The sequence below is a fragment of the Trichophyton verrucosum genome (assembly GCF_000151505.1).
Source record: "Trichophyton verrucosum HKI 0517 chromosome Unknown contig00196_1.f1.exp, whole genome shotgun sequence".
NCBI classification, from domain to species: Eukaryota; Fungi; Ascomycota; class Eurotiomycetes; order Onygenales; family Arthrodermataceae; genus Trichophyton; species Trichophyton verrucosum.
In genome coordinates, this window is record NW_003315526.1 from 1 (window position 1) to 23,809 (window position 23,809).

At 50.1% G+C, this 23,809-nt stretch overlaps 7 protein-coding genes across 7 annotated transcripts; 2 read left to right on the forward strand and 5 right to left on the reverse strand.

The window, feature by feature from the left end:
• Positions 1-1,139: 1,139 nt before the first annotated feature.
• TRV_02087 (uncharacterized protein) lies at positions 1,140-1,298 on the reverse strand (the record flags this gene model as incomplete). Its single annotated transcript, XM_003023717.1, has 1 exon — positions 1,140-1,298. One exon carries the CDS (start codon positions 1,296-1,298, stop codon positions 1,140-1,142), a length of 159 nt encoding a protein of 52 aa, XP_003023763.1.
• A 5,167-nt stretch (positions 1,299-6,465) lies between these two features.
• TRV_02088 (G-protein signaling regulator, putative) lies at positions 6,466-9,332 on the reverse strand (the record flags this gene model as incomplete). The annotated part of the gene is made up of 5 exons (XM_003023718.1): positions 6,466-7,829; positions 7,934-8,107; positions 8,279-8,599; positions 8,746-9,023; positions 9,127-9,332. 5 exons carry the CDS (start codon positions 9,330-9,332, stop codon positions 6,466-6,468), a joined length of 2,343 nt encoding a protein of 780 aa, XP_003023764.1.
• Positions 9,333-14,124: 4,792 nt separating this feature from the next.
• TRV_02090 (uncharacterized protein) lies at positions 14,125-14,526 on the reverse strand (the record flags this gene model as incomplete). The annotated part of the gene is made up of 2 exons (XM_003023719.1): positions 14,125-14,339; positions 14,457-14,526. 2 exons carry the CDS (start codon positions 14,524-14,526, stop codon positions 14,125-14,127), a joined length of 285 nt encoding a protein of 94 aa, XP_003023765.1.
• A 2,646-nt stretch (positions 14,527-17,172) lies between these two features.
• Positions 17,173-18,617, reverse strand: TRV_02091 (DUF647 domain protein; the record flags this gene model as incomplete). The annotated part of the gene is made up of 4 exons (XM_003023720.1): positions 17,173-17,419; positions 17,523-17,813; positions 17,946-17,964; positions 18,140-18,617. The coding sequence occupies 4 exons, from the start codon at positions 18,615-18,617 to the stop codon at positions 17,173-17,175; spliced, it is 1,035 nt and encodes a 344-aa protein (XP_003023766.1).
• Positions 18,618-19,779: 1,162 nt separating this feature from the next.
• TRV_02092 (uncharacterized protein) lies at positions 19,780-20,256 on the forward strand (the record flags this gene model as incomplete). The annotated part of the gene is made up of 1 exon (XM_003023721.1): positions 19,780-20,256. One exon carries the CDS (start codon positions 19,780-19,782, stop codon positions 20,254-20,256), a length of 477 nt encoding a protein of 158 aa, XP_003023767.1.
• Positions 20,257-21,713: 1,457 nt separating this feature from the next.
• TRV_02093 (uncharacterized protein) lies at positions 21,714-22,147 on the reverse strand (the record flags this gene model as incomplete). Its single annotated transcript, XM_003023722.1, has 2 exons — positions 21,714-22,000; positions 22,066-22,147. The coding sequence occupies 2 exons, from the start codon at positions 22,145-22,147 to the stop codon at positions 21,714-21,716; spliced, it is 369 nt and encodes a 122-aa protein (XP_003023768.1).
• Positions 22,148-22,639: 492 nt separating this feature from the next.
• Positions 22,640-23,499, forward strand: TRV_02094 (RNA polymerase II mediator complex subunit Srb5, putative; the record flags this gene model as incomplete). Its single annotated transcript, XM_003023723.1, has 2 exons — positions 22,640-23,085; positions 23,157-23,499. The coding sequence occupies 2 exons, from the start codon at positions 22,640-22,642 to the stop codon at positions 23,497-23,499; spliced, it is 789 nt and encodes a 262-aa protein (XP_003023769.1).
• Between the last annotated feature and the right edge of the window lie 310 nt (positions 23,500-23,809).

The following is a 23,809-nucleotide window of genomic DNA, read 5'->3' on the forward strand; positions in this document are numbered from 1 at the left end:
CCCCCCCCCCCCCCCCCCCAAAAAAAAACAAAAAAAAAAAAAAAAAAACTAAAAGCTAAAAATAACAGCACCTGCATGCATTACCACACTACACAGCGAGCAAGCAAGCAATGATGACTCTGTTTTTTATCTCTTTTTTTTTGTTGCCTCCGTTTCTGCCCTGCCTTTTGCTTGTCGATGTTTCCTATTTCTCTCTTCCATTTGCTTTTCCCTTTCCCGTTCTCTCTTACTAGTATAATATTGAAACTTATTTGGTGATAGACTATAACTGTTGACGTCTCGTCCTCGTCCCTTCTTTATTATAGCGATAATGAAGAGAGCCGATAATAATATTAATTTATATAAGTGTCCATAGATATATTTATTTACCTCTCTTATTTCTTCATCGTCTAAATCTCTCAGATATCACCCTCAGTTTCTCCATCAAATCTCATCTGTCTCCAGTTTTACCCTGTTTGATCGGCTCTTTTTAGATTTCTCTCCGTGGCGATGGGAGGAGCCGTAGCCGCTCACCCGCATATACAGCCAGTCAAATACTGCGTACGTACCACAAGTTAATCTCCCATCTATCCACCCATCAGCATCAGCCGACATGCAAAACACTAAAAGCCTCCATCCAACTGCCCAAGTTCCCCTCGGTCGGGAATCTCCTATCTTGAACCCGCCGTCCTCCGTGACTGACGTGTAAGAAAATCTAGCCGACCCTACTGACCAACCCCCTTTTTCCCATCGTCAATTTCGGCTCGAGATCATCCCAACACCCTTTCTCATTCTCCAATCACCTTCACCGTCGCCTATTCGTTCCTTTCCGCCCACTCACATTACAGTTTCTGTTCTGTTCGGCGGTTGCTAGCTAGCGAATGATCGCGTGTGCAGGAACGGGCAGATATGCAAGCCTTGGTTTGGTATTGGGTATATAACCTGGCGGAATCGAGCAGGGCACGGCAGAGCAGAACAGGGCAGTGCATGTTGTAACTCACTCATTATACCATTGGCACAGCCAGTGTGAATCTGCCTTGGAGTATGGACGGCTTTCTTTCTTTTTCTCTTCTAGTCAACCAAGTTAACGAGCTTGAGCCGTCGTTTTTGCTTTTCGGGCGGGAAGACGAAGAGGAGCCAGCCAAGTTTGGTTGAGCCTGTCACGTGATATACATTTTGGCCCTTGAGGCTTTCTTTTGGTCAAGCCGAAGGTGAAACTGGACGTCAAGTCCGCTGGAGAGAGTCAGGCCAGGCCAGGCCAGCTGAGGATGGACGGCGATAGATGGCATGAAAGACTCGAAGGGGGAGAGGATGTGCATTTGGTCCCCGGGCGGGATGGCAAGGATGAACGGCGGCAGCCATTGATTCTATCGCCGTATGCAAGGACCGATGTTTGGATGACGGTGGTGTGATACCCAGGTTGACTTGGACTACACGGACATAGAACGGCTTTGGCTGATCGACTGTGTAGGACTACTTGGTATATATGGGACTATATACTTGTTTCCTGCCTTGAAACATCACCAAGTCAACCGTTCCTTAGGTCGATCAGTTATAGCATACCCCAACCATATCAAACGATGGAGTCGTGAGAGATGGGTTAGCCTGCTGTATGATCTCTCGGATGGTGAATTCCGTCCCCAGAATCTGCGGCACACACAGCTTTCCTACCCTTGTTGCCCGGCGATCAAATCGATCCAGTCCTGATACTTGCTCTCTGCGCTTGCGCCATATTCTCTTCCCAACTGCTTCCCTGGCCTTGACGTTGCTATGCGTGCCCCTTGCGACACGGCGATGAAATACCAATCAGAGGGCAGGGAAGTGGGAAGGGGGGTGAGTGAAGAGGGTTAGAAGGAAGTCGTGGCGTTAGAAACCAGCCTTCTCCTCCTTATATTCGTCATATGGAGACTTTCTCATTCGAACGGATGTTTCTCCCGCCATGCCTGTCATGAGGACGGGAACGAAGATAAGAGCAGGCAGAAGAAAGTAACTCTCTGAGAAAAACCTACAACAAACCCAACCTAACTCCTACCTTGCATTTGGTCGCATTTGCAGTCCTTCAATATGCCTTGGCACCGTCTTGGAAAACCGCGCAACACCACCGCCTCAATTCGTGGCGCCACTTATGGTCTGGTGCTCGGATATTTTATTCTCGAGCCTCCCAGTTGATGCGGTTATCCATGTCGGCTACCCCACAGCGCTTGGGGCAGGGGGGGCCGTTATGGTTATGCTTTGTATAATTCTTCAATTTGAGGGAGGATCTCCAGCCCCATATGCATATATGGCGCAGCGTCTATTAAATGCTTTTCCGTTTCTTTTGTGAAAAAAAAAGGGCCTGTCCTTCTCGCCCTGGCTATTGCAAGGGCACTGGCCCGGATGGCAATGGGACAGAGAAATCCAATGCATGCAAGTGTATGATCTGCCCCAACCTTATTTTGGCCTCTGGCTTTGACCGTTCTAGGGATTTGAAAGGTTTGTATTACCCCAAAGCATGTTCCCTGTCTGCTTATCTATCTGTCCTTTTACGTATTCGCATCAATATTGCCTGTCCATCAAGCCTGTCCAGTACCGCATCAAAGGAAGGCAGGCATTGAAGGATATACCTAAACGACCATCCCGTCCTTATTTATTCCGGCCGTGCCTTGAGGGAAGGAGCGCCTAGTACCAGCCCGAGCAAGCAATCATGCATCCCGTTCTCTTAACTGCATTGCTTTCCTCTGGGGTAAAAACCAAACTGTTGCCAGGGGGCTGAACTTAACCCTGCTTTTGTTTAAAGTGGCCGTTCGCACATATTTTTCTCCAATTGCCAACACATATATTGCTCAGGCATATTTTAGGGGAGGCCCTCGCTATCTTCGGGGGCAGAGAACACAGACAGCAACCCAGCCCATCTACAAGGGTTACAAGGTGGAGCGGAGAAATGATCTAATAAACATACGAGTAACCGGAAGTATCCGATTAAGGATATTAACCGACTATCTCGTTCAAATCCCTCACATATCCACAGATCCATACTCCGTATACGTATTCGAGGTGACCCTCCAGGCACGGAATATGATAATTTCAACCATTTTTCTAACATCTGGGAGATTCAACCCCTTCTTAATCGTAACATTAACCGAAAAAAGTGCTTTCTCAACGTTCAACGCCCTGTCTTCTTCACCCTGCATCCCGGCAAGCCCCGTCGTTCGAGAAGCTGAGTCTGGAGACGCCTCGGCTCCTCTTCACATGCATAACTGCTTGTTTACCATTTTAAAGGCCTTTACGATGCTATACCAGCGCCAGGATTACCATTGGCATGACTACAAGATACTGTGTCTTAAGTCAGCGGTGCAAGATGCCGACGTTGGTGGAGCCATCTAGGTAAGCGATGGGGAATTGAGCAAGGGGGTTAAGCACCATTCCATGATCAACCTACCTCCCTAGCACCGACGAAATGAAATTTAGACACAAGAAGACTGTGCAAAGAAGATAGACGTTAAGTAAATAAAAGCTATTAGCAAAGTCTACCCCCACAGGTTTGCAAGAGGGACCTGGGGAGCCCATTTCTCTTATTAATCAGTTGAGTATTCTAGATCTCGCATAGGCGCCGAATGCTATGGATCGGATGGAGCGAGCTATTGAGAGCAATCCTTGCCCCTGAGAGACACTTATGTGATGGAATAGGAGATGTCTCGCCAGATATGGATTCGCAGCTGAAATTTTAGCTATATCGAGCATGTTAAGTAAACGTGCCTGTGTACCCCTTCTCGGGACATTAAAGGATATTATCCATCTATAGACAGTATATGGCTATAAGACGGGTGATATCAGCGTAGCTTCTCTGCTCTCCAGGACAATATTAACGGATGACCAAATCGGGACAGGCCTTTATCGAAGACACCCTTCCGCTCTGTAAAGCATTGCCGAGTGCTCGGCATGTCTGAGAATTGAATCGCGATGCTTGACTCATCCAGAGCTCTCCCTGGACCACTTGGTCGCCTGCGCCACCAGCATTCCCAGAGCACGCATGTAATTCTAGAATCGTCTTTCTTGGATTTACCCAGAAAGCCCGTCAGGATCACCATTACACACTCGCCAGAATGATTAACCCAACCATAAAAGAGGTCACCTGGCCAGGCGTGTCCCCAGGTCCTATGGCTGTTGGCGTGGGGCCGCTCAAAACCGCACAAACACGGTATATGCTAACGAGTAGAATGCTGAGGGGAGTTGCCTGGTACGTGTACCGCGGCCAGTACAAGGCCTGCCAACGACCTAACCCATCGCACCTGTATTGTGGCTTCTCTCATTTGCAACAGCTTTGAATTGACCCTACCCCGGTTATAAATATGAACCGAAGCCGCCAAGATGAAATGAGATAGTTGTCCTTATCGGAGTTCGGTCGGCACCGTGTCTGTTGGTGATGAGGTTAATAATTGGTTTATCTAATTGGGTCGGACCTACGCTCCAGGATCCCCGAAGGTATCACAGATGTTACCTAGGCATGGACCTAGATATCTCTAGACTTAGAAGACATCCCATATGCCGACCGCGATTCAATGCCGTGTACAGGAGCTTGTGGCCCCTCGGCTAACATAACTATCAGAGTTGCAGCCTGTATAGCTGTCTGCCTCCCAAAGGAAGAAATGGTAACTATGATATTATCCGGCTCTCTAGACCCATCTTTCTGGATTCCTTGAAAAGGTAAAGTAATATTTCACCAGAAATAGATTTACCTTCCATCCGATGGGAGGAAAAGAGTGAGATTAAGACGATACTATTAGGAGCGGTAGAAACGGACACTTACCATGGATGATATTAGCCAGCATGCCAGTATCGTATGACATGGCAGGAGAGCAGTTAACTCTAAAACACACCCTGCAGCCGTTTGAATCCATGGAGGGGAAATAGCCGCCACCTTTGCTGTTGAAGAATCTAACACAATTCTTCAGTGTCAGCTCTTTATATGGAACTGTTTGGGGTGTATATATTGCCAGGCAATATTAGGACCCTCCGAGATCCTTGAAAATGTTTTCGAGAGGCCACTAATCCCCACAGCAAGATAATATCGTGTCTCGGGTATTCTGGATCTGCAAATCATAGAGCTGAAATATGGCATGAATTGGCAGCTTCCTGGGAATATGTCTCTTGTTGACTTCTGAAGCAAACCAGCTAAGAATCAGAACGTCGCCTTATTGGTGAATCAAGTAATAGATATCAGATCTAGGCCTCTGGCGGATCAAAGTCGCCCTGGTATCAACCCTGGACCCCCGCTAGCCGCCAGAGCTCCTCCTTGAAAGGTCCATATGCATTCTATTACGGAGTCTCCAGCGATAGTCCTAGCTATACTGATGCTGTAACGAACTACTGGCGTTGTATATGGGAAAGTAGTAGTAAATCTACGGGCACAAATGCATCAACCAGGGTGCACATAAGGGTATAACTTATTTCTGTATCATGGATCAAGCCAAACCAATGGCCTCTTTAGCTCTATCTGTCCAAATTGATAGCTATCAAACTGATATCAAATACTGCCCGTGGCGTGTCCATCGGCCCCGACGAGGCCGTGACTTGTTGCCTGTCACATGACAAGGCCAGATCCGCTTACCTAATCTGATGTCGCTTGCAGAGATGCCATGGGGGTTGTCTTCTTTGCCTACCTTGCTGCGATGCAAGGAGAATAAGCAGTTGGGATGCATAGGGTGGTCCCTGTCTATTACGTACGTGCAGCTCCAGCGGCAAAAAGTGGGAGAGTGATGTAATTCCTTTCCTCTTACGTATGTCTCCATTACATTTATGTGTATGGATGTGCAAGGGGGGTGGGAAAAGAAGCACACGGTACGCCTGCAAGGATGATGCTAGTCATTTCATCAAGTCATATTGGCTTGCCCTGGCTAAGAGACAGGGCAGGGCAAACGGAACCTTGTAACGGACAAGGTCGCGAGGGAAGTGAGGAAGTGAAGCTAGTTAGGTACATTGGTAGATGAGGATGCGAATGAAGCAAATGCTCAGTCGTGTCAAGAGAAAGAAAATAATACACGCTCTCCATCCATGGATTCGCTGTAAACAGAAGAAAAGTAGGGAGAGGAGAAAAAGAAAAAACAATGCTGAATGTTCAATGCCATGGCCATGGGTATAAACTCCGTACAGTGCAAGCAAGGAAATCATAAAATAGTCAGACAGAAGAAAAAGTGGTGGTCAAGTATGTATAAGAAGAGGAAGAGAAGAGAGGTCTAGAACCACGCCAGCGGTCCGGATTTTGATAAGAATATTGCTTTTGGCGAAGAATGGGGGAAAAGTTGTTAAGGTTTCTTGATATGCCTTTCGTTCCGGTCGTGTCTGGGATGGAATGGAAATGATGTGTAGGTATAGGTCGGTCGAGCCGTGAATGTACCATATGCATGTAAGGGACATGGTAGGGACATGGTAGGGCGAGGGCAAGAGAAGCAGGAGGGCGTGAGAAGCTAAAAAGTGGTAGAAGGAAAAAAAGAAAGGAAAGAGCAAAGATTAATACATGTCATCTTGATATCGGGTGTCCCTGGTGGTTGAGGTAGTTGAATAGCCACGACCACTGGCGCTGCTGCCACCAGACTTCTTCTTCCAACCAAGCTTCATGCCCATCTTCTTCCAGGCATTGTCTTGTCGGCTCTTGGAATGATGATGGTGGGGATGGTGCATGTCACTCGACGGCGGGGTTGTGGGCGGAGTCATGGGATCTCCTGCACCGGGGCTTGAAGGCAGGCTGCTGCCGGAGTCGTCTGTCAGAGTGCCTGAGACCGAGTCACCACTGGCATAGCCGTAAGGAGAGGAGCGGCTGCTGGTGGTAGTTGTCCTGGAGATGGAAGTGTGGTGAGAAGAGGGAGGGCTAGTAGATGGGTTTGAAGAAGAATGGTATGAGAAATAACCACCGCCGGGAGCAGCAGCGGAGCGAGGAGAGGTGACAAAGGAGGACTGCGGTGATAGCCGTTTGCGCATCGACTTGTGACGGCCGACTTCACGGTCCTCAGGAGAGCCATCTCGGGAATAGCTCGGCTGTGACTGGGGCGAGGCGTGACTGTTGAGAAAGGGAATGAAGATTGACTCGTCCATGAGGTCGTGAATTCGCTTGACGGCAGCGTCGAGCGTCTCGGGTGGCGGAGGTCTTCTGAGATTGGAGTGTCTCAGCAGGGCATCCCTGACGGCGCTTGGAAGGTTGATCTCCCTGGGAGATCCCGGCATGACATAGGCGGATAGCAGCCTATGCCAGAGCATGCAAAGGTGGTCTGCTTGCGGGGAGTCGGAGAGAATGGGGAATTCGCCTAGCTGGCGGGAGACGGCATTGTATGTCTCAGCATAGCGCTTGGAGTCCATGGTGAACTCGAGCGTCTCGAGGCAGTGGTTCTGCGAGAGGTAGGCCATGAAGGCCGCGAGCGTGTAAGGAGGAGCTGCGGTGTTTGAGAGCACATCGTCCAGCGTGGGCCGGGAGAGCAGCGGGCCACCTGGAAGCGCCAGACTAGACGGCCGCGAGAAGTGCCAGCCGTCCATCACCCTCTCCTCGTCCGAGTCGAGGACCGAGGGCGCCGGCGAGCTGTAGGCAGACGAGTCTGGCGTGAAGCCTGGATTCCAGGTTGACGGGGTGATGGTGATGGTCGAGTAGCGCGAGCCTCTGCCGCAGGATGGCATCCCCTTGGTGGTACAGCTGGTTGGCTTCTTAGTGTTGGTGTTGATATTGTTGTTGTTGTTGCTGGTGGACCGGCTGCTGGTGTCTCTGGACCGGATATCTTTCCACACTCTGGCCTTCCCTTCCCCCTCCCCCTTGCTTCTGACGTGAGAGGCCGTGCTGGCCAGGGTTACGGATGGTATCTGAGTGGTCTCTCTGAGGCGAGGCTTCTCTGGCGGACGGTGGAATTGGGGGGGTCTGCTCAGTGTTCAGTGTTCAACGTTCAATGGGCGGCAGCGTCAGCCCAGAAGATCTAGTCAATGAGGGAGTAAACACGGCGCATGAGTCTGTCCGTCTTGCAAGTATATGAGGCCAGGGCCAGCGTCTTGTATGCTGGCTGCTGGCTGCCGGCTGCTGGAGGTCGTTGTATCTGGTATGAGGTGTAGTTGTGATGGTTGTGGTGTTGTGGTGTTGAGGTGTTGTTGGCGGGAAGACGAAGAAAGGCGGCGGCTGTTCTCTAGTTATGTATAAAAAAGGACGACCATCGTCGAACCTCACTCAACCAACCCCCGTCGGCCAAAAGTACCCTGACTCGCAAAACACAGTGGAGAGATACTTATAAAGAGATGCTCCACCCAGGCTTCTTCGTCTGCTTCCTCGTCTTTTCTTTTTCCTATTTACTTTCCTCGTTGCTTTTTCTTCTAGTGCGGTAAACTAAACTTGTATCGACTTGGTACGAGGGCAGCCAGCGAGACAGCGAGGAGACGCAGACCAGAGCATGAGAGACCGCAGGAGGAGACCCCCCCTCCCCCCTTGTATGACCCCGGAGCCCTGCCTCTGCCGCCTGCAAGGATGGGACGTCTTCTTTTTTTGCAGGACGAAGATTTACAAAAAAAAAAAAGGCAGACGAGTTGGAGATGAGGAGGACCAGGGCGAGGATGCGCCGGCGACTCGACCGGTAGCCAGGGCAGCAGTTCTCCCCCCCTTTCGCTGCTGGCTGTGCTGTTTGCCTCTACTTGTGGTTCGATATATCAGGTAAGGGGATTCTTTTCACCTTCTAGGAAATTGCTAAGGAATGAGTTCCAGATTTATTATTGCTTTTCAACCTTCGATTATAAAGCCTATAAGCTATATTATGACCTACCAACCAGCGATATAATAATCACTTTCTAGCCTTAACTCTCTCTCTCTCTCTTTTCCAGAGTTTCCAGAGTTTGAAAAGAAGGAGAGAAGAAGCAGAGAGGAGAAAAAGCAAATAATAACAAAAAAAAAGGTAGAAAGCCCAGTTCCCAGCAAAAGGTTGGAAAAAGCAAGGGGGGCCAGAAGAAGCCAGCCCAGCAAGCCGACATTTACGGTCGCCACCCCGGAAGCAAAAAGAAGACGAAGAAGAATCTCTCCTTCTCTTGGGCTCTTTTTGGGCTTTGGACTATTATTTGCTTCTTCTAAACGGATCGTCAGCAAGGGATTTACGGTTTGTGCTTGTTCGATGCCACCCGCAAGTGTGACGCCAACGATCGACTGGGACGAACCGTGAAAACAGGAGAGAACAGGTAAGCTCGAGAGTTACCTTTTTGAGGGTCAATGACCAAGCCCTGGAGGAGGAAGCATCCAGAGAAGACAAGAAAAAAAGGGCACAACAGAAAGAGTGAGAGCCTAGAGAGAATAAGAGACAGACAGAGAGAAGCTGTTGCTTTTTTTCCTTCGCTTTGGTCGTACCTGAGTCTGTTTCATGCATAATAGACAGCGGCAAGTGGAGACATAGGGATGAGATATTACACGCTCTCTGCTCTTCACTGCTGGTCCTCTCGATCACAACTCACTCCCAGGTGCTTCCGGCAGCTCCGTTAAGAAAGAAATATACGGGATTGAGATGGGATGGGATATATTCCCTCAGCAAAACAAACGGCCACTAACAACGACGCCGGAAAGGCCAGCAGAAACTTCGAGTAGCTATCCTGAAGATTTCGACCGGGACCAGCTTCCACTTTTCCACCAGCTGGCTAGAACTCGGCCTGGGGACCTTGCCCTGTCCATCTACCAGTCCTCTCTCTCCAGGTCGAGGTTCTTTTTGCTCTGCATCTCTCTTGTCCTTGCAAGGGCTGCTTCCGGTTGCACAGGACGATAACTAATTAACTTAACTCCTCTCCTCGCCCAGGAATCATACGTTCATCATCCCACTTTTATGTTCCTTCTTACACTCCCGCTTATCATCCTATCCTCTTCCTCTTTACATGGTAGCACCGAAGACTGTCCAGGGGTGTGTGGGAAAGAGCAGGCAGTCAAAAGGACAGCGAAAGCCAAACCCCCACACCCCAGGTCCCCCATGAAGGTGCAACATCGACAAGAAAACAATAAATATATAAGACTCGAACCCATTTCGAACAGGTCCACGGGTCGTCAAGGCCCGGGCAAGTCTAAGCAGTGTCACGGCCACAGCAGTGCTGTCGTTGGACGCCAGCGAATAATAGGAGCCAAAAGCTCAAGGTGTACTCCGTATATCAACAGCCTTTATGAAGAATCAAGCGCCGAGACGACGAAGGAAAAACAAACGAAAGGGACAAAAAAGATACATTCTATCCCTCCTGCACATCAGTTCATGCCATGAGCTCTGTTTTGAATCTGGCGGGTAAAAAAAGAGTAAAGCTAGGATCAGGCCATAAGCTTCGCAGAAACCACCTACGAAGACTATCAGCAAAAGGCTACCTGATGATGCTCCGCGCAGATGCCCAAAAAACAATAATAAATTGCATGCACATCGTGGACAACTGAGAAAGTACCGCAGATTACGCAGCACCCAGTCCGCACTTACTCAGAGGATAACTATATCAACAAGGGTAACAAGAGCGAGTCTCACAGCATCTCGTTACATACAAGTGGTACTAACAACGCCCATGACTACATCCTAGAGAGGAAAAATGGCCTGCCAAGTCACCTTCAGGGCAAAAGCAAGAGAAGAGACAGGGCAAGGGTTCCATTTCTCCATTTTGGGGCCAGAGAAAGAGATGCAATGCCTCTGACGCCTCGTTTGCTTCATCCCGATGGTGTGGATGATGAAGAAAGGTGGCCTGACTTAACATGCCAGTTTCATCATCGACAGTTCACCATAAACCGCCTAATAAGCTAACCAACTCTCACCAGCTCGAAGCGAGATGTCGGCGGCAACTCCAGGCAAGAGCGGGAGGGAGAGAGTAATTAAGCCTGACAATTAAAATATTGGCTATGACAAGCACCTATAGGCGCCGTCGGCGACGCAAAAAAAAAAAGTGACAACTTTTCTGGACTTCTTTTAGCATCGATGACATCCTTACCCGGGCTGCCGATCGTCCTTTTTGCTTCTCGTTTCTTTTTTTGCTCCTCGTTGCTTTTTGTTGTCTGCTTTCTCTGCCCCTTCTGGGATATCAGGCCAGGAGCGAGAGAGAGACTCTGAGAGAGGGAGAGAAAGAGATATACCGCCGATCTCCTGGGCACAACTATCGTCATCTTGACCTCGTTTGAGCACAACAACACGCACACACGGAACAAATCATTACTACAACTATATATTTGCGCCGATACGGGGGGGGAATAAAATAAAAGAAACCCACTCATGCATAGCTAAAATACTACTATCATGAAGGAAGGGAAAACGGCGAAAGAAAGAAGATTCCATGCATGAAGACTGTTCGGGAGGGCAGCTGTGAAACTATCATGAAGGGCGTGGATGCTGTGTGGCGAGTCTTCCCCTTCTCCTTTCGCTTGTTCTCCTCCCCGCGACGGTGAGCGAGAGGAGACCCGTCGGGTAATGCAGGGCATGATGTCAGTTGATGTCCAAAAGGCGTTGTGTTGGCCGATAGGGGAATTTTAAGCTGGGTGATCTAAAAATGTCCGGCCAGTTGACGTTACGCCCCTTGTTTCAGACGGTTCTCCAGTTTAAAGGGAACCCATCCCATTCAGACAAACGGACGAAGCAGAGGAGAGGGGGGGAGGGTAAACACGACGGAGTGTATGGAACATGAATGAGAAATTCGACTCTTCGATGCGTGGATGCGTGTTCCTGTGTGCGCTGTCATGGTATGTCACAGATGCTCCATACAATCGAGATCCATGCGCGATGGCCCGGATCTCGCGGCCCATCAGGAGCATCCAGAGAGCAGTTGCATATACTTACTCCGTATAACAACTGCTTACGACTCGCCCTACTCGCTGTCGACACATTCCCACGGAGCAAGAAACTTTCCGGAGTGACAAGGGAGAGCTTTGATAAACACAACTTATGCTTATACTATCAGCTAAACAGTCGCACTAACGAGCAGACAAGGAGGGGTGGGCAAAAGGGCGAGTTTCCGGCTTCGCTTCCTAGGCGCTGTACATGCAAGGCCTGCATTCGTAGCGTACCAGTGCCATGGGGACTTATGTCTGCGTCGGAATCTCAGGCGTGTATCCGCCCAGCGCCTTGATACGGGAAAAACATACATCATACGTACGACTCCGTACTGCGAACAATCATCAGGAGACGTCCTGTCTAAGCGATATGCATGGCGGCGCCTTTTCTTGAGGCTGACTTTGGATAGCCATGCCATCGTGCATCGGGCATTCCTGTCTCTCTATCGGCCAGCGAGCAGCAACCAGATCGTGTTGCTGCCACACCGCTCAAAGGGGGCCAGCAGGTAGCTACGTGCTGGCCATGCATGGAAGCCACATCATACGCCGTCTTTCGACTTCGACGCTGGCGGCAACGAACAGCCTCCAACAAAGAGACCTGCATCCTCAACGTGGGCCGCAGTGGGAAAGGGGAAAAATCTGAAAAAGATATGCAAAATAAATCGCGCTTTCCCCCCTTGAACAAACAAGGGTTCGCCATCTTTCACTCTCTCTCCCTCTCGTTTGGCCTCTTGAGTATCCATCCAGAAGTGGGATCATAGGGGTCTGAGATAGATTATCCTGTTCGTCCCAGTCGCGGGATGGTTAACTATTTCGTAATTGAGACCACGTATATTCCCTCCACCAAATCGCCGATTGGCATGGTGGTGAGGAGACGGCTGTCAATCTTTCTCGATCAAAAGAAAATGCCCGCACTGGGGCATCTCCATCAGCATCCATCCAACGCACCATTGACGGAGTGTCTCTCCGTATAGCTCACACTACCAACTTAGTCTCCGGATTGCTCAACGGATAATTCCAACATCTCACAGATAAGCTTGACCCTCCACCCCCTTCGAAAGGGTATTAACATGCCGCTTGGTATAGGGCTAGGAAATGGAGCGAAAATGGGGGTGGTGGATGTCTCTTCCGTCAACATCGTTGGCCGAGCATCTCACAGGCTCCCTCGCTCTCCACCCCCTGAACCCCTGTCCGTATTTATACACAGTGTACAGCAAGGTGTAAGGAACCCAAGCAACCAAAGGAAGAAAAAAAAGGCCGCAATCCCCCTTCTAGAAAGGTTCTGGAAGACAACTCCCGTCCTTTCATCCTTGTCCCTGTCCGCTTGTCCTTCTAGAATCCTTCTAGCACATGCATCCAAGTGACGAGGGTGGTTGGTCAGTTACAGCTCCTCGGGACTCGCCGCTCCTTTCTCCCGGTCGAACTTGAGAGGTCCTAGACGGGGAAGCAGAAAAGTGACATCAAGGTAGTCTGCGACTTCTCGCCATCATCTAGCTGGCTGGCTAGCTAACTAGTTAACGGCTCTGTTCCATCTAGGCTGTTTATGAAAAAAAATCTCTGCTTTTACTTTTTTCGCCACTATCTGGCCGTGCTTCTCTCGGCTATTGGCAACTTCCCGTCAAAGGGTTTTCTTCCCAGGCGGCTGGCGGGCTGGTGGCACCGTCATAAAAGCAAGTAATTACTATACTTATATTGCCGTACTCCACGGTAGACGGGGACAAAAAATATGCGTCCAGCCCTACGCCCGGCCCGGGGGAGATATTGCATGCCAATACGGAGTAGCTCAACGGCAGAGATTTTTTATCGCTGATGTATATTTCTACTTACTTGGACTGTACCCACCTTGTATATCATCGCCGTCCCCTCTCCATCGTCATCTTCATCGTCATCACCACATCCGTCACTAGGCGAGTTTATCTCTTTTTATTATATTATCTTGTTTATGTTTATTCTATTATTTTATTTTCGCCTCCAGGCTAACTAACTAACCAGTTGGCCGAAGTGAATTCGATATTTGACGTCGCTAAGATCGACTTCTACTTATATACGTCCAGGATACTCCCTACCAAACACAGAGTCTATCCCGATCTCGCTTCCGAGACTATTGATATCAAACACGCACACATGCAATACTCTGACAACAAACATTGCCATCGGCTTTGCCCGAGCTAACCAAGTGAAAAACTGCAAAAAAATAAAAAATAAAAAACGACGAGCCCGATTTAACTATCTTTTTATCCGTTGATGCTGGCAAACGGTTTATTTATGCGAGAGGAAAATAAACCACCAAGAAAACCCCCTTCAACTGATCGATGTTAATTTTAAGGTGAAAAAATTAAGATGATTTTTTTAAGGGGTGAACCCGACTGATCTAGATCATCCTCCCCCTAAGAGGATATGTTATCCGGATCTTCTCCTGCTTTTGCTCTGGTTTTGCTGCTTCCCGCCTGAACCTCCGCCATGGCAAGGCCTTCTTCTCGGGCCTTGAGCCGTCCCTTTCTTACTGATCCAATGCATGGCCTCTCGAATTCGACCTTTGACGTCCGCTTGATTGGGTCGGGGCCTGGCTTCCGGTCGAATCGTTCTTCGTGGTCGCTTGCCTCTTGACTCAAACAGGCAAAAGGCGTTCTTCTTTAAGAGAAGCCCCCCTTTTGCTTTTTTACCAATCCTTTTGCCTCTGTACCAGTGCCTCTTACCAATTGATTATTCAAGCACTAACTATACGAGTTCCTTTGTTCCTCCCCTTCATTGGGCACCTCAGGCTCGAAGGTTCCCCAGGCTTGACGCATGGCTTGGTTGCTCCGAAAACGGCGTTCAGGCAAGCTGCAGCCATTAAATAATAATAATAATAATGCAGACAATGAAGAAGCAGCAAGATGACCCTTTTTCTGTGAAGATTGATGCTATAAATAACATCACCTATTATGATTTACTTCGGCGTCCCCTTGGATTTGGGCCGTGAGGAGTTTGGGCCTCAGCCAACGGCTTCCCTCTGGACGAGGCGCCGCCTTGATATACATGCAAAGGGGCCCTCGAGCAGCCTCCGCAAGCGCCAGAGAGTCAATGCTACAGGCGCAGAAGAAATCTCCCTGTCGCTTGAGTCAAGATTCATGCCTTTCCCCAGGAGTTTCTTTTAATACCAACGATGCCTCAAAGGGGTCATCGCTGGCGCCGTGTCCGCGCTTCCCTCTTACTGACTATTAATAATAGACACAGACTACTCGTTTCGCTTCAAGCGGTTGAGAACCGAACTAGTAGCTGTCGGTGGTTCCCGATGCGTCCGTTGGCCTGCGTCTCTCCCTGGTCCTTGGGAAGGAGAATCTGGGGGATGGCTGGATGAGATCGTCACGAGACCCGTCTGCTCGGTAAGGGGGTTCGATGTTTGAAGCCAGCGATGGTCGGTAAGGCAGAAACGAGAGGGGAGAAAAGTTGAAGATGTCGCCATCGCCATGGAGAAACAAGAGAAAGAAGGTTAAGACTTTAAAGTCTTCGAATTATTAAGGTCTATCGATCTCCGTCATGGCTCCATCCGAATCAGTTTGATATCTTCGCGCTTGCTGGTGGACTATACATGGTAGATCCTGGCTATCAAGTATCACATGTCCGACTTCTTCTCCAGCTTCTTCATCTCGTGGATCAATCACTGCGACTTAGTCTGGCGTATATACAAGAGATATACGCTACTATCAATGAATCTTGCCAATCTAAAGGGTGTGTGGGGAGCAGTACTTGCGCCCTATCGCCAGTTCCCCAGTGTTAGCCGGGAGGATTGGATCAATCTGGAAAAATTCAATACCAGTCCGTCGTATTTGTCGGTGACTACAGATGATGATGACATGGCGACATTCGATTTGATCAAGTGAAATGACACGAGAGGGAGGTGAAAGCAAAGCAGGACGACCCTCTCTCGCTCCTTTCCCCATCCCTCGGCCCATAAGCATGGCAAGGGCAGGCAAGGAGAGTACCCTGATGCATACTTCTCGTGTTTATCGGGCCGCAAGAAGCTGGCTTTTGAACGGACGGACGGCCAAGAGAGAGGATGCTTGTCATTGCCCACACGCGCACACATAGGAGACTCAGCTGTTGGAATTATTAATGTATACGAACCAACGCCTGGAAATGAGCAATATTCCCTACGCTCGCCTCCGGCCCATGATTGTCCAGTTTTGATCCCCGGTAAGCCCGGCCAAGAAGGTCGCCGTTGGGAAAAAGGAAGAAGATACCTAGATGGCCAAGCTTTGCGGGGAGGACGAGCATCTGGGGTAACTTGTCTTCCTTCCCCGTACGACTTTTGGTATTGGGTGGGTGGATGTTGATGGCGAACCCGTTGAAACTATCAGGGTTCTAGTGTAGGCAGATGGATTAGCCAGCTATAACGGTGGTGTCTCTATGGCTATCATCAGCTCATCGTGGCGTTCCTCCCTTGACCGTCTTTTTCACTTACTCCTACCCGGCCTTCTATCATCTCGGTTGAGAGAGTGTGATAGAGATACTCGGAGATTGGACTCTTGGTCTTCCGTTCCCTGCCAGTTATACCATAACCCATATTGAAGGATGCACAATGTCATCATCGAACGGGATGGATACAACATCCCTCGGCGCTTGTTGACTTTTCTGGGGTTGCCGGAACTGCCGGTCTTCTCTCCCTTGCCTCTCTCGTATACTTGCTCGACCAAGTATGCATACTTACAGTCTTAGTTGTATATACACATATGCTTTATCATGTGTGTATATATATATATATATAGCTGCTTTCTTATCGAACACGACCCTGAGCCCACTTTCAATCACATTATCGCCAAACTAGTGCCGTCAAATATCGTCATGGTTATCCCTCCCACCGTGATAGCTGCTGCCCACTATTGGCCGCGGATCAACGGCCCAGGATGCCGACAGACTAGGGGCTGTGTTTATATGTCTGGGGAGGAGTTTATTGCGTGGGCCTGCAAACCCTGGAGAGGGTTATTCTGGTGACCCCGCGACCTGATGGTGCCAGATTGATAGGTGATGCTTGTTGCTAGTTCATGCAACTATAACCAGATGGTTGGATAGGAACGGCGCCGTTTCAGCAGCGCAACCATAAGGGCGATATGGGGTTGTGGAGTCGTCTCTCCCGCTGTCATTTTTGCAACTGAAGGACTGACGCACGCCTGGATGTCGAATTGAAAGATGGGTGGTTCTCCATATTCAACTCTATGGATCCATGTTTATGATCCGTGATTGATTGATGTTTCGACGATCACGGCGAGCAGGGTGGGAAATGTTGCGTCACTGACATCTATATTTCAAACAGCATATACGACACACTGCTCAACAGTAGAACTCAAGGCCATTTGCGCTTGTAAGACATTACAGGCTCGTTGGCATTGGGGTTTAACATATTCTACATTCGGTGTACATCGCTTGCATGGGCGAATCAATGACATATACATATATTAAGAGACAAATATGTTTATATATAAAAACCATGTGGCTATGCGCGGCTGCAAGGCACACAGCCAGACCCTTCGCTTCTGCCTCCGTCTTTGTTGCTCTAGAAGAGTAGCAGCAATATAAACCATGCATCCTGATGCCACGAGATGCATACAGGAAACGAACTGCATGTCATCATCATCATAATCTTCCTGCTTGGCCTGCCTGTATCGTTTCTTCTTCGCCAAAAAAGAAATCAGTTGAATTGGACTACCTAATCTGGCGATTGGTAGCGAAGATACCCCGATTAGGGGCTTCAAGTGTCTTCTTGGTCGGCTACGAGGCAAGAGAAATATTTTTATACGGCGTATACAGCAGAGAAGGGAAGAGACGCCGTCCTTCATCTCGTCTATGCATGAAGAGGACCTTTTCTTCTTCCGATACCTGCAGCTGTCTCCTTATGGGATGGAAGATGGACCCGGCCACTCGGCGTTTGCCATGTTGTTTGTTATTAATTCCCAGTGAGTCACCGGCCAGCAGGGCTGCCGTTGCCTCGACGAGTTGAGATACCCCAGGAAGAAGCAGCTGATATAAAAAATAAATAAAAGAAGGGAGAGAGAAAAAGAAACATATTATATCCAGAGTCCCGGTATCTGGGAACCCCCTTCAAATGGTTGAGATCAATATCATACCATTCATCTGGAATTCACTAGCGATATTAGCTACCAATTATACCCCCTGAGGGGGGTCCTTTGAAGGATGACCTCCTTACGACCTCCAAGGGGCCTCGGTTTACAACTTTGCGTACAGCTTATCTGTTGGCTCAAACGGATACGTGAACTCTCCTTCCCGGCTTTGTCTCTAGGGAGGCGACGTCCGTCTGCCAGCCAGCGTGTTCGAGGCGCTTGACCCTGTCCTTAAACGTCCTCGTATGCTCCCGCAGTGTGTCTCTCAAAATAGATAGTACCGACACCGACGGTGACAGCTCACCCTGACCGCCTTGTTTCTCGTGTATGCAAGTAGCTGTGCCATTTTTTCTTGCCAGATGTCGAGAAACAAGAAGCGCATGACTCCATGCTTTCAGCTGTGCTTGTGCAGTAGCTCCGGCCTTTAGTACGATGGCCCCTCTGCGGGACAGGGGGTCAAAGTAGAGGATGTACTCCTCTTCTCCGAATAGTTCGAGAAGAGCCGTCAGATTGGTACTGGCTTCCATAGTTGTGCTACTCGTTTGGCTGGTCTCTAGGGCGCCTCTATCAGCCTGTTCAGGTAGGAGTAGTAGTAGCTGCTCCAGGGAGGTTCCAATTTGACAGGTTCCCAGAATACCACTAGATTCAGCTTTCCATCGGAGCACGCCGTCTCTCTCGAAGATTCGTTCTTCCTCGGAAGTCTCGGCTGGTGTGAGGATTCGATCGTCCTCAAAGAGATGGGAGAAGACAATATTGGCACGCTGGCGGTTCATAGTTGTCATTTTGACTGCCCTGACTGCGGCGTGGTTTGTCCCCAGGTGTACGATGAGTAAAAAGATCAAGGCAATCCAGGTTTCTAGTGGTGATGTGATGTATGAGACCACTACACTGCCGACCTGTATGTCTCCTTAGTTCAGTTCAATTGCAACGGGCATGAATAAAAGAAGAAAGAGTGCATACAAGCATTCCAGCGAGAGATATAACGGTTTCCTGACTTGAATCTTTCTGTTCAATCACCATCAGCTTTACTCTGTCGATTGTGATGTAGGATATTTTAGTCCTACCGCATTCAACTCTCCCAGGTTCCCCCATCGTGCAAAATGAGCACTCAAGCTGGCCTTAGAGCTACCGGCTGCAACACCACACAGTGCCCTCAGCACACTGGAAAGACTGAGAAGGCCTACTCTGACAGGCTTAGGGAAAATTGGGGACAAACAGTCCAGCACCATCGCTGAATCGTTAAGAATGTCGGCGGCCAGCCTGTACATTTTACATTCTGGCTCGAGTGATGTCCCGAGACGATGAGCAAACAGGATGGTGGCTATCCTGCCCATACTTTCCTGCAGGACATTGAGAAGCAGGGCTGCCGTGGGAGACGCAGTGGCATCTCCGACACCGACGCCTGGGAGATGTTAGCACAAAATTCTCAATTGTCTTTAAGGCTGAGTGCATGCCTTGAAGGACTGCTCTGGATGACAGGAGGCCTGCAATTGAGCTTGAAAATGCTTGGAGGGAGTCCTGATGTACAGCGGTTAACTTCATATTCTGTCTGATACCCCGAAGCAGCATTGTTTATGGACTAACATAGATTTGATACCTAGATGCCTAGAGTCAGCTAGGTGCTCACGACGCCCAGAATGAAGGAAGACTCACTCAATGTAATCGTCTGTGACGCTGTGCGGGTATCCAGCCGGTAGGAATACGTTCAGGATGGACGTTAGGTAGGAGGTTGATGACGGGGGTTTTGGCGGCAACTGCAGCAGGTCAGCATCGACTTCAGCATGTCAAGTATGAGCAACATCCTTTTTCCAGCATATGATACGTCTATGATACATCTTATGGCATGGGCCTCACTACAAGCTGCGAGGAAATGACATTTCGAGTGTATATCAAATCAATCGACGTCAACACTCAAGGGTGCATCCACAACATCCACAACCACCCATGAACCACAAATCAAGCATTTGCATTGGTATAAGCTTCGGTAACCAGGCTTGTAACAGGATAACATACAATGATTTCCACACTTCCAGGCCGGCGCTTCGACCGCCGCTTGCTGCTTGGACAGAGATAGGTCTTGACCGTCGTACCGATCTCGTTCGTCTCCTTGACGATCAACTCTGGTGCCGTGGCTGGAGCCATCCAAACGGAACCGCAGCCTACCAGGCCGCCGGTGATTGGAGTCTTACTTATGAGCAAGGTCAAGAGAAAAAGCTGGTTTCCAGGGATGAGACGAAAGCTTCTGCTCGAGCGTGGCTGAAGGGGGTTGCGTTGAAGTTGGGCGGCTGCATATTGGTCGAGCAGGCCGATATTTCGCCAGCCAAGGGAGCGAACTCAGTCGAGCGCCGGGGAGTTTCTACAGGACATCACGCTCCAGGAGTTGCCACAAGGACCAAACCGGCCCCGTCTGGTTGTCTCTAGTTTATGTCGCTTGGGATGGCCCTGGGATGGCCGCATTCAGCGTGGCCAGCCATGGTTCATCCAGCGCGAGAGCACCGGACAGCTGTACAATTACGCAACGAGCTACTATGTATAGAAATAATCTGGGGTAAAGCTAGATAAAGCTGGGGAGCTCTGGGCGAGAGATAAGACAAGCGGCCGTCTTCGTATTGGCAGAGCAGAGGGAATAAAAAAGGCCGGTTGCTGGTTCTGCGTAGGCTCGAAGCTACCAAAAGGGCTGGAAGCGAGGAAGCCAAATAACTACTCCGTACTTAATATCAAACATCCATAAAAGTACATTATTGGTCAAGGCCAAGAGAGACAAGACAGACCAGGGCCGGATAGACCGTGGAAAGCAAGGAAAGACGGTGGTCAAAGTGCTCAGGCAGGCGGCCCTCCTCCCCCTGTTCCTAACGCACGCTGCGAGATGTTCGGGATACAAGGAATCGGAGGACAGGGGGAGGTGGTGGCCTGCATGCAGAGAAAACGCCGAAGATCACCTCATGCTCGGGATTATATCTGTCCGTCTGTCCGCGGCGAGGTCAGACACTGGAGATGTATCGGAGACTAGAACGCCGACAGTACAGGAAGTTGAGGAGCTGGGGAGGTCGGCAGGTAGGTAGAGAGAGAATGATATACTAGTTAAGTAGCATATTAAAAGGATAAAGGCAGGTAAGTACAGTTGAAAAAGGTCGTACAGTACAGTGCAGCTTTGTCCGAGTCCTCCCGCCCTCCATCTCCAGCCAGCAGCCCGCCTGCCCGTCGCTCGCTGTCGCTCAAAAATCCAGCCGGCCAACCAGGCCCAACCAAAAGGCCCCTCCATAAACCAAACCATGGAAAAAGCAAGGAGACAGTTCCCAACCCCAGTGATAACGAACTCTGTAAAAGGAGGTGAAGAAAAAGAAACGAGAAGTAAAAGTGATGAACTCCGTCCAGCGCCGATAAGCTGAGAATACCTAAGCTTCAGGTTAAAAGTAAAAAGAAAGAAAAAAAAAAAAGGAAATGGGAAGGGAGGAGTAGAAACCGGAAGACTGTGTTGCTCCGTGAAGTGAACTGTTCGCTTCGTTGCCATGCTGTAATGCTATGCTGAGCTGTTCCGTGCAGCTGCTATTCTGTTGTTTCGTTCTCATGCAGTTGTGCCATAATTTTTGCTTGTGAAGGGCGGTATATAATGATCCGAGAAAGTGGGCAAAGAACACATCTCCTTGCTCGGAAGTATACAGGCGTCGTGTGTCGGGTGGGTTTTAGTGTGTTTTATATATCCCCTTGTCGAAACCAGCTCAGCTAGGTGGGTATATGTCGTGGCAGTATATGTTGTTTTGTTCTCCGTCTGCATCGTAAGCTCCATCATTCCGTCCGACTCATTCTTGTCTTGGGGGGGTAAAAAGGCCACGGTAAAAGGCAAAAGAGTGTGCCATTAGCCAAGACCGGGGAGCCGTTCAAGCGAACATGCTTGCCCCGCCGGTCTCGATGGCATCGATCTCAGCCTGAGACCAGGGAGCACGTCTGAATCTGGCGGGGAGGTCGTTGCGGTCGAAGTACTCGCCCTTCTTGGGGGTGACAGGGCCCAAGGCAGCGCCCGAGGAGGCTCCGATGCTGGAGAAGGGGCGGTATGTGGTGTTGAGAGGACCGTGCTGCTGGGCTTTGGCACGGTAGGTGACGAAGGAGTCCGGGAGCTGGTGAGTCGGCGAGGCGGGATGGGGTTGGGGAGAGTGGTCAATGGAGGCTAGCAGCAGTCAGTCAGCCAGACGAGCTCTCCAGCATCACCGAGGGGTTCCTTTCTGAGCATACCTGGGATGGAACGCTTGCCCATGAACTTGATCAGAGGCTGGCGAGCTGCAGCAGCTTGGCGGAGAACGGTGGTGGCCTGCATCTTGAAATTGGCTGTGCTGGTTGAGGTCGAAGAGGGAGCTGTTGATGCTGTAGCGGCGGTAGCTGTCTGTGGTTGCTGGGGTCTGCAGGCTGCGGGACTGATATATAGACTGACACGAGGGAGTTGCAATTGTTGAAGATGTTGAGAAAAGGAAGAAAGTGTGAGAAAAGCGAGAGTTTTCGTGTTGAGCTTCGGAGCTAACTAGCGGGTGACTAAGCGGCGGGAGGAAAAGGTTGAGCAAGGAAAAAACCGCGACGGGCGGAGAGATAAGGAAGCACGGCGCACGCTGATTGGTGCTTGGCGCGGCGGCCTTATCTCGGTGTTCGGTTCCGTCTTCGGCGCCGGGTCGGCTGCTTAGGTAATGGCTTATGTAAACGAACCGCTGCTCGCGTTCGGCGCGATAAGGCGGCGATAGGCAGACTTGGAGGCCGAGAGGCGACGACGACGACGACGACGAGGAGAAGAAGAAGAAGAAGACGAGAAGACGAGAAGATGCATGAGATCCTCCTGTTTGCCTCCGTCCCCGCGGCCCAGCATGACGACTTGCTGCACCAGCTCGCCGGGCTGGCCGCCATGCAGCCGACGGAGGTGCTGGAGCGCCGCCTGCTCTTCAAGTCCTTCCGCAAGCCGGGCTACATCAAGCCGCGAGTCGGCGGCAGCCAGGCCCAGGGCCAGGAGGCGGCCTTCAGCGACGTCCAGCGGCTAATCAAGATGCTGGGCTCTGGCATGTACCATATCCAGGTTGTGAGCGATGTCGACAGGGCCGCCAGCAGCGCCGACGGTGGCGCGATGGGCGTCGCGGAGGACCAGGCAGAGTGGAGGATCGAGTTCAAGGACGTCCCTGATGCCGGAGCTGCGACTGGCGTGACCACGCGGTTTGCGGCCTCTGCGCGGGTACCCGACTACTACATCTCCTCCTTGAACGAATGGGGGTTCAAGTAGGTTCTTACTCCTCGGTTGAGCTGTTATCGTTTGTCTTGTGATTGACTGACCAACGAACGTCTTTTAGCTATTGCTCTGAATATGTCGTTGAAGGCAACATCCTCGTTCTCGATGAAGCAGTTCTCTTCCTCCACCGTATACTTGTCATTCCTCCCGAGATACACAAGCCATCACATGCTGGAAAGCCTCTCTCCCGCTTGCCGCCATACGACCAGCTAAAGCCCCTCGATTCCAATGGAGGATATGTCCTGCAGGCGTGCTTTACAATACAAGACAGCAACAGCCCCGACTTGCTTAGGTCGACCTCCCAGCGCATGCTGGCGCTCAAGGAGCAGCTGCGGCCAGCCATAAGACTCGAGCCGGGGGACAGGCTGGCTCTTGATCCCAGAGTGAAAGCAGGCACTCTCTAGACACAGGCACCAATTGCCATGGCATACGTAGATTCTGTACAATATTTTAGAGCCCAACACCGCTGGCGACCAACTAATGACTGAGCGTTCTCGTAATATACCTGTTTTCTTCCTCTCTTCTCTGGACTTTTGTCCACTGGGCTTGATGTGTTGATATATCCCCAAAAAGGGTTAAATGGGGGATATCATGGCACGTGACTTCGCGTTCGCGCCAGAAAGTTTGAAAGCTTAAATTCGCCTTTTCAGCCTCAAAAATAGTTGTTACTTTTAAGTGCTTGCTGCCTGGGGCGATATCAACAGCAAGAGATAG